At 35.4% G+C, this 16,275-nt stretch overlaps 2 protein-coding genes across 9 annotated transcripts in view; one reads left to right on the top strand and one right to left on the bottom strand.

Annotated features, from left to right (window-relative positions):
• LOC147400312 (elongation factor P (EF-P) family protein) overlaps window positions 1-14,982 on the top strand; it is a 34,239-nt gene extending 19,257 nt beyond the window's left edge. The window contains exons 8-14 of one of the 8 annotated variants that reach the window (XR_015179300.1): window positions 2,938-3,061; window positions 4,850-4,889; window positions 5,297-5,416; window positions 5,638-5,768; window positions 5,983-6,054; window positions 10,282-10,349; window positions 14,632-14,982. Coding sequence is in view for 5 of the 8 variants with exons in the window: in XM_086445954.1 (XP_086302080.1) it covers window positions 2,938-3,061; window positions 4,850-4,889; window positions 10,282-10,349; window positions 14,092-14,245 (386 nt within the window). In the remaining 3 variants the exon portion in view is untranslated. The other 7 variants (XR_015179301.1, XR_015179299.1, XM_086445954.1 and 4 more) reach the window with 7 other exon arrangements.
• A 149-nt stretch (window positions 14,983-15,131) lies between these two features.
• LOC147400313 (non-specific lipid-transfer protein 8-like) lies at window positions 15,132-15,758 on the bottom strand. The gene is made up of 2 exons (XM_086445960.1): window positions 15,354-15,758; window positions 15,132-15,262 (listed from the first exon to the last, which is right to left on the bottom strand). The coding sequence occupies exons 1-2, from the start codon at window positions 15,695-15,697 to the stop codon at window positions 15,253-15,255; spliced, it is 354 nt and encodes a 117-aa protein (XP_086302086.1). The 5' UTR covers window positions 15,698-15,758; the 3' UTR covers window positions 15,132-15,252.
• Window positions 15,759-16,275: the final 517 nt, after the last annotated feature.

A 16,275-nucleotide genomic window follows, 5' to 3' on the forward strand; every position in this document is an offset into this window, starting at 1 on the left:
AACAAATAAAATTGTCACTTAACTGACATGTCCTTGAAAAGAGGGCTGAATCAAGGTTTAAAATTTCCTTTCAATTCAATGTTTCAGGTTTTTGAAAAACCCGAAACATACCGAAACATTAATTAATGATTAATATAAGTCTTTTATAGAAGACCATAGTCAATGGAGTGTTATCAGTTAAAAAATACATGGGTATTTCAAATATTTAGCAAAAATATGGGATACTTTCTCTAAATGACTAGATCTTCCAGAAAAGACCACAGTCAAGGGCATTAAATCGGGTTAAAAAACGAAACTTTGCTTTGTTTGAGAAGAAAAAAAACCCAGATAAAGATCAGACGAGGGAGGAAGAATAAGAAGAGGAAGAAGAGGAGAGAGAGGAGGAAGAGGAAGGGGTCCCTTCTCTTCTCTTCCCTTCCCTTATCTTTTATGGATTTCATTCAAGAAAAATACTAAAACCAACGAATATTTCGTTTTTACAGTGGTTTCGTCTCAGAATGTTGAAAATCCGAAACGTTTTGGTTGAAACATTCTGAAACGAAACAAAATTTTAAACCATGGGCAGAATACATTATAATGCATACACATATACATTATAATCACTGGATAATACATACATTATACTCTTTGTGCTTACAAGAAGTCAGTTTTAGCAATCAGCCTCTACCTCAATTAAGTGGTTCTCTTAGTTTCCTCTTGTGTTGCACAAAGTAGGTGCGAGGAAGTGGCTGTTGCAACTTAATTTCAATTGAATAATTTTGGGAAGAGGGAGTGGAAGCTTGATTCCTGGTTCCTGGTTGGAGAGGGAGTGGAAGTGTCACCATCTCATTGGTGCACCTACCCAGGCCAAGGAAAGGGATTTTGAGACCGAGTGGTCAAAGTGGAGCCGTCCTATGTGCTAGATGGATGGCAAGGGGAGTTGTGAGCTTAGTCCCACATTGGCCGGGTAGATGTTCGGAGCCTAAGCTATAAGGATAAGCTTGACCCTATCTTCTAAGACACATTTTAAAGTCGTGTGGGGTAAATCCCAAAGTGGACAATGTCATTCAAGTGTAGGTCAGGAATGCTACAAAAAAGTGGTATTAGAGCCAAGGAAGCCTACCCCGGCTAGGGAAAGGGTTGTTGAGATCGAGCAATCGAAGTGGAGATGTCCTGTGTGCTAGATGGAATGGTAGAGGGAGTTGTGAGTTTAGTCCCACATCAGTTGGGTAGACATTTAGAGCCTGAGTTATAAGGGCAAGCTTGACCGTATTTTGTAAGACGCATTTTAAAGTTGTGTCGGGTAAAACCCAAAGTAGACAATATCCTATAAGCATGGCGAGGGGGCATTACAGGAAGCGTTTCAGGTTGTGCTTGTTGAGATAGCGAACCATGTGGCACTTGTAGGCAATGGCCTACATGTAACCCTAAAGAACTCTCCCCACCACACACACACGCACAATGCAAGACACGAAGGTAAGGGTTGTGATGGGGAAAGTGCCCAAAATGCTATTTATTACTATGGATGGCAATGTACAACACACTAGCTCATACATGGAGTTGTTACAAGGAAACACATTACTCGGACACATTCGTGGCACAATTGCTTGTCATGTGCTAGGTCGAGTGCTTGGTCCTTGGCTTCAATGAAGACCAGTCGACCTCCCCCCCCCCAACACACACACACACATGCAACAATTGTGATTGGGGCAAATGCCCAAATGCAATTTTATTAATATGGATAGCAACTTACAAGGCACTAGCTCATACATGGATTTGTTACAAGGCAACACATTAGATGGACATTTTCACGCATGTTTGCTTGGTCAAATGCATGGTGTGTGCTAGGTTGTGGACACTGGCTTGGTCCTTGGCTTCAATCAATACCCCTCCCTCAAAGTGGATGCTAAGACTTTTACCATTTTTCAAAAGGAAACATCAACATTTGAGCCCAAGCATGGTACAAAAGCCCAATAATGAGGTCCATTTACAATTACACTTGTACGAGACATGTACAAATATACATTGCCACATGACACACACATGTACATTACCGCCCCTGTGTGTGCCTTGCATAGGCAGACTCCCTAAGACTAAGACGCGATACCAAAATAGATACTAGAACACTATGTACAAGTCTATGACATTCTTCCCCGCTTATACTGTGGATGTCTTTGGTGCATTCTCATTTCGAATATTGGTCTTCTCCTCCAATGGTGACCAGGTCACCGCATAGTTCACTATCTCAACTAGCAAGACTGTGACAAGTGGTATCAGAGTTAGCTTCCTTGTTCCAATAGTCAAGAGCTATGGTGAGGGAGTCAACTTCTGTGAACCAAGCAGCACTGTCAGCAACACTTACTCAAAAGGAATGCATTGAGCTCCTCGAAGCTCAGATGACCCATCTCATGGGTCTTGTTGATGGCTTCGCACAACTAAGCGACTGGGAGATTGTACAAATCTGTGACAAAGCAGCATATAGGATAGAAGGTTCCTGCAACTAATGTTTCAACTTTGAGATCATGGTTTATATCCCAGATTACCAATCCACAAAAGGATAAAAAAACAAAAGAAAAAAAAAAAAATCTCGATTTTTCATCTTTAAGAATTTTCCTAAATACACCTGCTGGCTGGTGACTACTTAGGTATTCTTTATTTACTTGCTTGCTTCCCATGTAAGAGTGAATAATAATGAGGAGAGTTTCATTTTGGTCTCATGTATCTCACATGGTGGCAGTCCCTTGTTGCTTGTTATGCAAAAATAGTCATTCTCCTATATTGTACATTCAGAGAATTTGTTCGTCTCTGTATGCTTCCATTCAAGGCTACCCATTTTGGTTTTGTCAGATAAGTTGGTTGCATTTTTCATGTTGCTTTTCAGTGTCCTCTTGTCATTGTCAAATACCCATTTTAATCGTATTCTACTCGGGCTAAACTTTAGTATCTTGTGGAAAACAGATGACATGAAAGTTACCCTCCAACTCTATGATGGGAAAGTGATGTCTGCATCAGTTCCGCAACGTGTGACGTGTACTGTTACTGAAGCAAAATCTCATATGAAAGGGCTGACAGCCACACCTCAGTAAGTTTCATCACTTGGTATATTGTAACTTGTATATAACTACATGTGTGGAACTTTAGTTGTGTGTTCATGTTGGTATATTTTCTCTATATGTACAATGCACGGAATTGGGGTTTGTTTTGGGTGTTTCATGATTTTCATCATAGCTTATTATTTGGACTTCAACCTTGCATTTGTTATATGTTTGGCCTATTTTGTAGGCTTCAATGAGTGTTTGCATTGAGAAGAATGTGGAGAATACATTTTGAGTCATTTACCTGGATTTATTCAAGCATCATTTTTTCTTTTAACCATATCGTCATTCATCAAAGCCTTATCCCAAATATTAAATATAATTTCCTGGTATGTTGTCTCATGAATTATTATTTGGGACTCCTACTAAGATTTACATGTGAGAACATTAGTGATGATGACCCATATCTCTTATGAGGACGGCCCCCTTTATGAGTGGGAGAAGGATATCGGCAAGCCATGGATAGACAAGTTAGGTGGTGGGTTTAGCTCTTACATTGCTAGCATAGAAAGTATAAGCTGTTAGACAAAGATACAGATAAAGATTCCCATTCTGGTCAGAATTGTGACATCGATAGTTTTGCAGGGACATTTAGCAGTATGAATACTGAAAAACGTTTCCTTTGAGCAAGGGAAGGGAACTACTAGTTCTTTGATATTATTGTAAGGGTAGATGTACCCAATTGACAGCCCTCATGGCTAGGAAATTAGTCCTAGGCATCCGAATCGGGAACCTTACTTCTAAGCATATTTGTTCTACTATCAATGTCGGTTATGAATCTTAAGTTATTAATACGGTTCATCTATTATTATGACAGGACACTCACTAGCTAGGATAGTTGGAGTTTCCTAAGTAATGACATATGGGGAATTAATTGGGGTATTGGTCCTCAATTGTATGAACAATATCTCCAAGAGTACATCAAATTGTACTAATCCATCCTGTTTACCTAATATTGTGCAACAGTTTCATAGGACCCCCTTTCACAGTGGAGATGGCGAGTCCAAGGGGTTGCATGTCCCTATATTTAGACCTCCTCCGGTCATAGGCCATATATTTGTGACTTTTATGTTCTTAAATAACATTGTTTTAACTTTTAAGAAATTAAGTATGTGATTCCGGTTCTTAAAGTCTCAGAACGAATGCTATTACTATTGCATTTGTTACTCCAAATGATTGTTGTGCTGTAATGAGTTGCTAGTATGTTTTCATGCTTATTTTATCATTCTTGAAATATCAATGAGTTTTTGGTACGTATTTGGAATAATTTTGTAAGCTGCTTTTTTGGTAGGAAAGGGGGTTGGTTTGTTAGTTTGTATGTGCACGAGGACATAATTAGAACCTTGGTAGTATTTATAGACTATATTCACAGATTTGAGGGATTTAAAAGACTTATTTCTATACTGATTTCAGAAGAGCTGAGAAATAACTAGTACGACTTAGTGTATGATTTGGCAAAGTTATGACTTCTTTGTCATCTTCTTTTTGGAATATTGTATACGATCATTTAGTTATCCTGTACATGCACAGGGACTCTTATCTATTTTTAAATTTTCTGAATTTTTTTTCCCAAGTTCAAATTGTGTGCAAGTTTGAACCCGATTCTGGTGTTATTATGTCTCAAGCATCAGTCATAATTGTAATCATCAACATATTAATATTTTTGAATTATTTCTTGTTCTTTGCCTGCATGATCTCTTATCACCAACTAGTATTTCCTCTTTACTTTTTTTGTGTCCTGAGAATTTCTTCTCCCAACGTTGCTCAAAATACAGGTATAAAAGGGTTTTACTGGACAATGGGCTTACCGTGCTGGTAAGTTCAAAGTGTAACATTAGTATGTGATTTTATTTTGGTTTAATTATTCAATTTCTATTGTAAGTTAGTTGCATGCTTTGTTTTTCATTGATTTATAAAATGGTATTTTTCTACCTTCAAGAATTTCAAAGGAGTCATCAATCACTGTCTTCAGTACCTGGAGATTCTTTCCAGGGAAACCTATAATAATTTTCACAAAATGAACAACGATCAACTTATCAAAAAAATAAAAAGAACGGAAACAAAAAGAGAAGACCAATACAGGCCTTCATCATTTCAAGGGATGGGAAAGTTTCTAGGGATTTTGGTTTGGGAGAAATCTTAATGGGAGGTCTATATAATCACAGATCTTATCAGTATGATCTCTTTTGTGAATCTTTCTCCTTTACATAAGGATCATTCAGTTGTAGGCATGCAGTCGCAGCAAGGTCTTTTCCGTTAAATCCTTCTACAATTTCGTAGTTCCATATGTTTCTTCGGAGTACCCAACCAGTGCTATTTGGGGGCTTAAGGTTCCTTTCAAGGTAAAATTCTTTATTTGGGCTGTGACTTTGAACTAAATTCTGAGTTATTGATCTTGGGGTTTAGTCCATGCAGATTTTTGTTCCATGTGTAAATCTTGGGTGGAATCTGCTTATCATTTACTTATTCATTGTAAATTTTCTTATGAGATTTGGGGGTATTGCTTATCCCTATTCAATGTTTATTAGTGCTTTCCTAATTCCGTTCTACCGTTATTATGAAGTTGGCGGCTTGCTGCATTTTCTTCAAGGAATAGGATCCTCTCAACTTTGATACCATATTCCATATGTTGGGGGATATGGAAGGAAAGAAACACTAAGCTGTTTAAGGGGGATCAAGCATTCGCTTCAAGAGGTCTTGATTAGTATTTTGTTTTCTTTATTATTGTGAAGTCTTCAAAGAATTCAAAGGGGTATTCTTCGAAGAGTTGTTATGGAAATGATTTGGGATTCTTCCCCTTTAGATAATTACTGTATACGGATAGGGGTGAATATGGAAATTGTAATCTAGTTGGGATTAAGTTTCCTTTTCTACGTTTTGTTTGTTTGTTTTTTTTTTCTATTTAAAGGGCTAAAAGCCATTGTAAAAGGGGATGAAGCATGTGACTGCGTTGTGTCTTCGTTCTCTACATTTTCTTGAGGTAGGACTCATCAACCTCCTCTTTTCGTTAGCAATAAAATAGATTATCACTTGTCAAAAAAAAAAAAAATTAAGCCATTTTTTATGTACATTGAAGTGCATCCTCAATCCATGTCCTTTTTGGTCTTTTCTAGTTCTTTTAAAATCTTCAACATAATTGTGGTTGTTATTGGTCTTCATTGCACATGACCAAACCATTTGAGTTTGGTTTCCCTTTGTTTTTAACCTTTTGTGTGTGTGTGTGTGTTAATACTTTGGGTATTCGGGCCTCTTAGAGCCCCTAATCCCATGGGGAACGCATGTCACCCTTTCACACATACTACATGTACTGGGATAAATCCAAGAGGGTTGAGAGGGGTGGTCACAAGGGGGTGGGGGAACCAATATTTAGCTCCATACATGGGGATACCCTGCGATTACAACAATAATAACAAAAAAAAAAACATTTAGCTTCATTAAGCATGTCCATCCTTACTGTCGGCTTGTAGAACTTTCCTTCAATTTGATTGGAATGCTTCAATCACATTTAGCTATTCAACTCTACTATGGGCAAGATCTTCCTCAATCTTTCTATCATTTTGGATAATTGAACCAAGATGACAAAGCTGATTATTTTAGGGTATTTCTTGGCCATTGATTTTGGTTGGTGCATCATCTTTATGTGGTCCTTACCGAAATCACTAAAATATTGATTTTTATGAATGTTTCATTCCATTTCTGTTTTTTTCCTTGATTGAAACATTCTTCTAATAAGAAATTTTTTAAAACTTATTTGCAGATTGTTAGTTAACAAGACTCTTAGAGCCCCTAATCCCATGGGGCACACATGTCACCCTTTTCACACATACTAGGGAAAAATCCTAGAGGAGTGGTCACGGGGGGGGGGGGGGGGGGGGGGGGTGGGGACCAACATTTATCTCCATACATGGGGATACCCTGCGATTACAACAACAATAACAAAAAAAAAAAAAAAAAACATTTAGCTTCATAAAGCATGTCCAGCCTTACCGTCGGCTTGTAGAACTTTCGTTCAATTTGATCGGAATGCTTTGATCACATTTAACTATTTAACTCTACTATGGGCAAGATCTTCCTCAATCTTTCCATCATTTTGGATAATTGAACCAAGATGATGAAACTGATTGTTTTGGGGTATTTCTTGGCCAATGATTTTTGTTGACCATGCATGATCTCTGTGTGTGTCCTTACTGAAATTACACTTTATAGATTGTCTTTAGATACCAAAATCTGAAGTTCTAGTCTTGTAGTCTTGCATTTAGCCCTTCCATAGTCTCGTAAACTAACAACCTGCAAATAAATTTTAAATTTTCCTATAAGAAGAATGTTTCGGTCAAGGTAAAAACCAAAATGGGATGAAACATTCATAAAAATCAGCATTTTAGTGATATATATATATATATATATATATATATATATATATATATATATATATATATATATATATATATATATATATATATATATAAAGCATGTTTTAGGTAGGAAAATGATTCTTACAACTATTTTGTCAAATATGTCACATTTTATGCATTGATATGCATCTATAAATCTGTCATTTTTCTCCCAAAATCCTAGATTATTTAAGTTTTGAAGGTTGAAGGAGATACCATCTCTAGGTTAAAGATGAGGGTGAATATTTTTACTGTAGAGGTTGCATATGATGGGTTTGGGGAAGAAAAATCAAGTGTTTTTGGCTAGAGGTTGAAGATGAGGACATTTATGTCATTTCAATTTGTCTCTTAGAGAAGACCATGGTCAAGGGGTATGTCATCAGTTTGAAAACATAGGAGGTATCTCAAATATTCATAAAAAATGGGGCGGAACCACTATATTGTTCCCCTAGAAATAATCGCCGTTTCTTCTTGTCCTCTCTTTTTGATTTCGTATATGATTCCGTGAAGTTTATCTAAAGAAACAAGGTAGCTTTAAGATCCAAGATTTTAGCATTCACCTTTTTTTTAACCTTCCCCTTAAAAGATCTTGAGTTCCTCTCCTTCCACATATTCTAAGGGATTCTATCTCGAGGATTAAAAGAATAACAAGATCAACTAGAAAAGAGGGACGCAAAAAAAATTAATGATCCAATTCATATGGAATAATGAGAAGAAATGGGACCAAATGGGAGATGCTCTAGGATAATGAAGTAGGAGATGGTTAATGTTTTCATCACTTGCTTTACACATTAGGCAAAGTTCACAATGATCTTCCTTCTGGAGATTATGTGATCGATAGTTAAAATTTAATTAAGAGTGGACGACCAAACAAGAAAGGCTACTATGGATAGGATTTTCGCTCCCTAAATAAAGGTTCCCATAAAGGGTTGATTAGTGGAGTGTGATAGCAATGAATAAAACGATTTTATTGATCATTTACCATCCCAGATCTTAATTCAGCTTTGTTTGTCTTCCATATTAGAGATATATGAATGGTTGAAGTACATTCTATCAGACTAACAATTGATTCCATCTCTCAGTCATTGAAATTTATTTTTTTAAGTCTTGAATCCTAAGAATTTGCATCCTTTGAAAGCTACCCATACTTTAAGCGGGATGATTATTTTTTTCGACAAATAGAATAAAAGAGTAATTCAGGACCTCAACAGGCAGTCGCTACACGATCTATCCTCTCAAAATTGCACCCTATTATCACTCCCTTTCTCAACCCAATATGTTTTTTGAATTCATCTCTCCCATTAAGAATGCCTCTCTATATCGTTGGATAGATGATTTTACAGTCTAAATCATTTATATGGCAACATGTGTTGAAGATCAGTTATGAAATGTCACATCTGAGCCTAGCAATCCACTAGTTTTATTGGTGTGGTTTTGCCAGCTAATTTCTCATATTTGCCATTATTTTATCAGCCAATTACTTTTTTGGGACCTCAGATGTCAAGTTTTGGAACTTTGTTGTTGAAGGTCTAATGAAAAGTTCTGTGGAGACTCAAGTTGTAAGTGCAGGACCATAGGACCTCTGCTTGTTAGGAGTAACTTTTGTAGGAATGCTAGTTACAGCAAGGAAGATCCAACATCTCTCGATCTGTAAATCGGAGGTGATGCAAAGTGACTACTTGCATGATTCACTGTACGTGATCATGTCACCGAGTGTGACACTCATTTGCAGTTAGATTGATAATTTGTATCTCCCATTTTAAACTCATCTCCCTAGGATTTAGGTCTAGGATTATTATTTTTCTTTAATGTCCCTCTTGAATAAATACTCAACCTATTCAGAACTCTGTCTAACCATCATGGAATCTAGGCTTAAAAAGAAATCAAAATGTTTGGGAGATGGAATCCAGGTTTTGTTCTTGTTGACTTTTGCTTCCTTTGTAAATCAAGTGGGGAATCAATTGACCATCTCCTTATTCATTGTGAGTTAACTCATTTTGTGTGGTCATATTTCTTTTCTTTGTTCAATGTCTCTTGGTGCGCCCCTTGGTCCGTCAAAATGGTCTTGGACTCCTGGAAGTCCACAACTTTCATGGGAAGGGAGCAGATTCTTTGGAACTTCGAGCCCCCAGCATTTGTTGGGTTTATGAAAAGAAAGGAATGAGTATTGGTATATAGACAATTTCAAGAATTTAGAGGCTTTTTCTTTGAAGACATTTTGTATAGGTGGGATCCATAAAGGGCCTTCCTTAGTTAGCCGGGCCTCTTTTTGCTCTTGTTTTATTTCTCTTTTGTTGTATCTTCTCTTGAGGACACCTTGTCCTCCTATCAATAAAATTTTCGCTTTTCACAACAAAAAAAGTGTAATGTATGAAGATTATGAATACACTTTAATTTTTGATTTTGTATTCTTTTTTTATTTATTGTTTTTTCTCATTTCTTTCCTGTTATCTCCATTTTTTCCGAAGTTTTCCCTTGTTGTCTTAAACCCGTATCACATCTTGGTTACTATGCTTTGGAACTTGTGTAGCTTTATGGAGATGTCAGCATGTAAGCAATTGAGATTTTTTTTTTTTTGGATCCATAAATTTCAGAGATCATGTGACCTATTCATTTAATTTCTTTGAGTGCTAGTTATTATGTGTTCTTATCACAACTAATTATATCTGGAGGTATGGCTTATTGACACTGCTTTCTGTTGATCCCTTATACAATATATGGTGCGATTCCAAATATTTCTCAATTGTGGAACTGCAGAAGTCTGAAATTTTAAATTCCCGTTCTAATTTTTCTAAATAATTGAATAAATTTCTCAGGCCCCTCCTTTCATTGAAATTGGTGATGAGATAATCATCAATACCACTGATGATTCGTATATAACTAGGTGAGCCTCGGTGTATCGGTTTTTATACTCTTCAGAGTTATGTTACTTTATTATTACACGATGTATATTTAGCTTTTTCCCATTTCTATTGCAGCTTTATTATTAGACATTTGAGGTTTTAAAATATTCTATAATGCCTTCATGAAGGTGTGATAGTGGCATAAATTTGTTACCCTTTTTTTTTGCATATATTTTATTTTTGAAAAATGAAAAGTAATTATTTGCATAAGCTGGAGGTCATTTTGATTGACTAGAAGTTTAACTCGATCCAAACTCAAGGCTTAATGTTCATCTAGCTGCTAAGTATACTAATATTATTTATAGTTTGTTTTATTGACATTTAATGTAGAGTAGAACACACAAACCTAGAATTTATGTTAAAAATCTGGTTCTAGGGTGAAATCCCAATAACTAAAAGTAACAAAGAATCTCTTTGTCGAGCAAAATAGACTAGAAACTTCAATCTAGGTTTGAGATTGATGGAAATCAATTGCAAACACTAAAATTAAGAAACAATATCGGGTTGTTGTGCTCAAAATAAAAAACAAAGAAAGGGAAGAAGTCTCTTCTTTTCTTTTTATTAATTAGTCTTAAAAAAAACTCACTTGTTGAATTTGTTTATTGGAGCTCCTTATATAGATAACTCCTTCATAACAACTTAGAAACTTTCTAAAAATACTAAAAAGTAACTTCCTAATCTATTTATAACATATTATTAACCTTCTAATCTAATTAGAACTCAATTTAGACACCTAAAATGACTTCTAATTATAACCTAAAGAATAAAAACGAATTTAGAGAACATATAACAATTAGAACTACGAAAAAAAACTTTCTAAAATTGAAATAGAAACTAATTAGGACTACTTAAGTAACTTAAAAAAATAGAAACTCAATAAAAGAAAGAGTCCTAAGAGAAGTTGGACTAGGTCTTGAAGACTGGTCAAAGATTGGATCTAGTTGACTCGTTTTTGCCTGATTTGACTCCGTCAATGTTGCTGATTTCTTTCTTTGACGCATCTTAACTCAATCATAGGCATTAAGATAAGTGTTGGCAAGCCTATCTACATCAACATCTTTACTATTAAATGAGAGAAGGTGGAGTAGAAGTGGTTCGACACCAAAATTTGGATTCCAAAAATGCCCCCAAACATAATGTAATCAGGTTCATTTTAGTCAAAACCAAGAAAATTGCAATCAAACATCCTTAAAATCAGGTAGGTTGATTTTTAAAATTATGAAAATATCCTTTTTACTATATAATCTTAAAAACCACTCTTTTCTTAAAATTTTAAATTATAAATAAGCCCTTCAGATACATGTGCGTTTGCACATGCCACCTAGTCATTCCTAATGTTCAAGAACATATTTAAAAGTGTGCATTGGATAAAGATACATTGATAGTTTTGACCCCATGGTATAGCAAGGCTTTTTGTGGCTCTAGTAGAGGAGTTGTAGACTGGTAGGGGAGAAAGAATTTGAAGTGGAGGAAACCATGCTTCAAATAAGAACAGGAATCCAAATAGAGGTAGGGGAGAATAGGGTGTTGTCTTCAATCTGGAAGCCAGTATACCAAGGATGGTCAATCTCAAAGATGGGGTCCATGGCATAGAGAAGGAGATTGTGCTTATCTATCACCGTGGGTGACATTTCTTCAAGGAAGATGCTGTGCTGAATCAGTACCATTTCAAAGGATGGTTTAAAAATTTGAGGTTAGGAGCTTCAAGAAGTACATACCTCGAAGTTTGAATGGAGTAGAGTAGAGAAGAGAATGCGGTTGCTTAAGCCCTGTTTGGGTGTGTGTATATATATATATATATATGTTGAATGTCATAAGATATTTATGAGGATGAAGATGAGAATGAATACGTCGAGAATGAGAATGAATACGTGGTTCGCGCTAGAGATTTTATTCAAAATAAAGGAATTTGATGCCAACTAGAGAGAAGGAGACGACCATACAACGAAGGGTATTCAAAACCATCTAGGTTATCGTACTGAAAATCCTAGGCCTAATCATTGGGTTCTCGGCTTCAGAATGTTTTAGCTGAATAGTCCAGTTTTTTGGCATGCAGAACCAAGGTATTAAATTTTGGATTCAGTGTCTATTTGGTTAACCAATATACGGAAACACTTGATGGAAATATTTCAACTAGTGTGGAAATAAATTCATTTTTATGGAAATGATGTAAATATTATGAAATGATGGAAATATTTCCATTGAATCTTGCATTTACATTTGAAATTTGGTTATTTCCATTGAATCTTGCATTTTTACACTTTAAATTTTATTATTTCGATTGAAATTTATTGTTGAATCAAAATATTTTGCAAAATAAATAGTGATTTCTATCAAAATCTGGCATTTTTATACTTTAAATTAGAGTACTTCAGTCAAACTTTGTTTTTCATTGAAATATACGCAAAATGAATACTGATTTTTACCAATATAACAAGAAGAAATTCTCTGTTAAATTTTGTATCAAGCCTTGTAATAATGGAAATATTTCAATTACTACAAAGTTGGAACGAAACATTTTGAAATTTTAAATGGCTTGCAATGTTTTGGAATGTTTCATGAACACATCAATACATACAAAAGAAAAAAATTCAACCAAATTACAATATTTTGGAATTTTTCCCTAAAAATTATTGAAATATATCAAAGGAAAAAAGTTTCAAAAAATAATTAAATTAACCATTAAACAAATTTTGGAACTTCTAAGATCCACTTTGATAAAATAAAAGACTTTTACACTATTATACATGCATTGAATGCAATGTTTTAAGGTGCTAAGTTTCAGAATGTTTTAAAACATTTCTAGGCCCATCGATGTGAAGAAATGTGTTTTTTTTTTTCCAACTTTAACTTTCATTTTAAACACAAAAAATTATTTTCTATATTTTTTTTTGAATAAAATCTAAAATTTAATGATTTAAAGTGAATGTTTTGAAACCTTTTGGATGTCGGTCCCAAGTCCTTTTTGGAAAAACCAAAGCAACAGCACAATACAAGATTTTAAACCTTGGTTGGTGGTGAATAACACAGTAGGGATGTAAGACAATAATGCAATACTTGTGTTCTAGAGTGGTTCTAATTCTGGTGGGCCCTGAAACATAGGTGAAAAGGGAAGATACAAGGAAACTTGCATACTTAACACATGCGGTGGGTGTTTGCCATGTGTTGGTTAGATGGGTACCTGCTATCATCCGAGTGGGAGGTCAAGGAGACCTCCTTTGAGAATATTAGTTTTGCCCATTGTTATATTTCTTACCAATAAGATGATTGCATTAAAGGAAAAGATACAAGCAAGGAGCTTAGTAACATGTTAGGAGACCTACCAAGGGTTAGAAATTTCCTTTGAACTCCTTTTGACCCAAGAACATGTTTACATTAATATTATAATTATAGCGTTGACACTTCTTTTCCCTCAAAAGGGCTCTAGAGTTCCTTTCTTTCAAATACCCCAACAAACTGCAAATGGGAAAATATTTTCAGAGAATTCTATCTCTAGCATTAAAAGCATAATAATACCAACTTTCAAAGAGAGCTGAAATGGAAGATGGAAGAACCGGCTACATATGAAAAAAACAGGAAGAAATGAGTTCAAGATGTCTATTCCTCTTGGACAATGCAAAAGTAGGTGGTTAACTCTTTCGCCACTCTTCTTACTCGTAACATGGAAGTTCACAATAATTTTTCTATTAGTGATTAACTGATCAACAGTTAATTTTTTTCAAGGGCGTCTGACCAAAGCAAAGTAAGCCACACTTGTCTCTTCTTGGCAAAGAAATCTGCACTTGTCCCCATTGAAAAGGCAAAGTGCGGTGATCCTGGTGAAGAGACATTTGTTTGTAAACCAGTGCAAGTTATTCCAGATCCTCCAGTTGCATAGTCGGTTTGATTGTAGATTTCTCTTTGTTTTGTTTTAACATATAGTTCGGAGGGGTAGTTTATCCCATACGTTGTATATTTTTCTGGGATTTCCCCCCTTAATACATCTACTTAATTGAATAAATAAATAAATAAATAAATAAAAATCATAATATCTTATACATGCAACACTACTCTGGATAGAAAACAATTGCCTAAATTAACATGGTGCAGTGGTTTCATGAACTTCTAAATTGCTTTTCCGTCCAACTGCAGAGTATGAAAAATTTTACCTAGCATTTTGTAATTTGAACCAATCTCATTCTTTTACCCATCAGATGCATGATAGTTGTGCACCATCATTCCAGTTTTAGTGTCATGACATTGATTTCTCATTTATTTTTCCAGGGCTAAGGAGTAAAGTTCATTTCTACTGCAATTGGAATGTATGGATGGCGTAATTGCTACTTTCTGAACAAAGGAATGGTTAAGACAGTCTCTGGAGCACTTATGCTTCTCATCACAACTTTCCATGGGTTCAATCTTCATTTGAAGGTTTTTTATTTATTTTTTAAAATTCATTATTTATGGTACGTGAAACATCTATCGGTTATGTGGAGTTATTTTTCAGTTCGGAAAGAAATGAAGAGAACACAGTTTTGCAGGATGGAATCATCAAGGCTTATATTGTAAAAGATGGTGAAAATTTATTCATAACTGCTTATATGAGGAAAAGATTTAAGTACTTTTTCTCACACACGTTGAATAGACGAAGTGCTTGTCCTTCTGTTGTGTGGGTTTTCATGAATTTCTTCTGTTGGTTGGGATTGAGGATTTGTCGGTCAATACAAGGAGGATATTTAACTGGATTTTACCAATATATTCATTCAAACCCTTAACGCCAAATACAACATAAAATGACTTCTTTATTTACTACAAAGTCTCAATATAGAACAGATCCCCAGCTCAATACCATGTAATTTAAGCTTTAAACTTCACATCCTGCCCTGATGGGTTCCTCTAAAAACTTCAACCTACCCTGCAAAGAATCAAAATCAAAAGCAGTTAATATATATTTTGCTCATTCAGAAAATTAATCTTGCTGAAGAAAAAGTTAGGTTTTTAAGTACTTGGAACAATCTACGGAAGGGGAAACATCAAAGGGGAGGCTGATGCCACAGTTTCCGGGGAGAGCCTTAGCAGCTGCAGCATTTGGATTTATTTTTTGTGCAGCTGACTTGATACACATGCAAGCGGCTTTCTTATCAGCTGAGGTCAAAGCAACAGATGAAAGCTTTGAGGCTCCGGCGCAACAATCACTAGGTGGTGATCCATTGCCATTAGCAAGGTATTTCAAACAGGGTTTCAAGTCCTTTATTACATCACTACAAGTAATTGCAGTCTCTGAAGCTTTGGGGAGCAAAAGTAGAACAACAACAGTCATTACTGATACTGCAAGACTCGAAGGTTTCATGGTGAGTGAGGGAGATGAATCTGAATCTATGCTTCAGTTTGCTATTGTTAGTGGGTTTTTATAATAGATTTGGAGGGAAGTTCATAAGTGCAAGCAATGTGGTAAAAAAAAAAAAAAATGCAGGTTTAGTTTGATTGAGTGCAAGAAAGAGTGAAATTTTGTGGAAATTCTTTTTAAAGTTTGGTGGGATTTAATCAAGCAAAGTTTATTTGCTAAGGTAATGCTTGCTGTGTAGCACATAAAGGTAGGTCAGATGGTGATACTCATGCACCTGGCATACATCTGGGCCCACCCCACCAGGTCCAGTGTGGGACACTTTGATGATTGGAAGGTATAGATATAGATTTTGGTTCTAATTGCATATCATCCGTTTTATTTTGGGATTATACATAAAAAAAAAAAGCGATAGCCCATAAAGAATATTTGTTGTTGGCCACACAAATTGACCACTGAACAACCATTTGAGTGACCAAGTAGAGAAGAAACTTGAATTCCTGCGTGAAGCTGGCCCAGCTGTGAAGGCTTTTGAGATTTGAACAACTATGTACATAAAATTGATCCAATTATTTTTTATTTGA

This window comes from Akebia trifoliata, chromosome 6, assembly GCF_017979445.1.
Source record: "Akebia trifoliata isolate Shusen 1 chromosome 6, ASM1797944v1, whole genome shotgun sequence".
NCBI classification, from domain to species: Eukaryota; Viridiplantae; Streptophyta; class Magnoliopsida; order Ranunculales; family Lardizabalaceae; genus Akebia; species Akebia trifoliata.

What these genes read in the sequence shown, in the direction of transcription:
- LOC147400313 (XM_086445960.1), bottom strand. Translation starts at nt 15,697, where the DNA reads ATGAAACCTTCGAGTCTTGCAGTATCAGTAATGACTGTTGTTGTTCTA.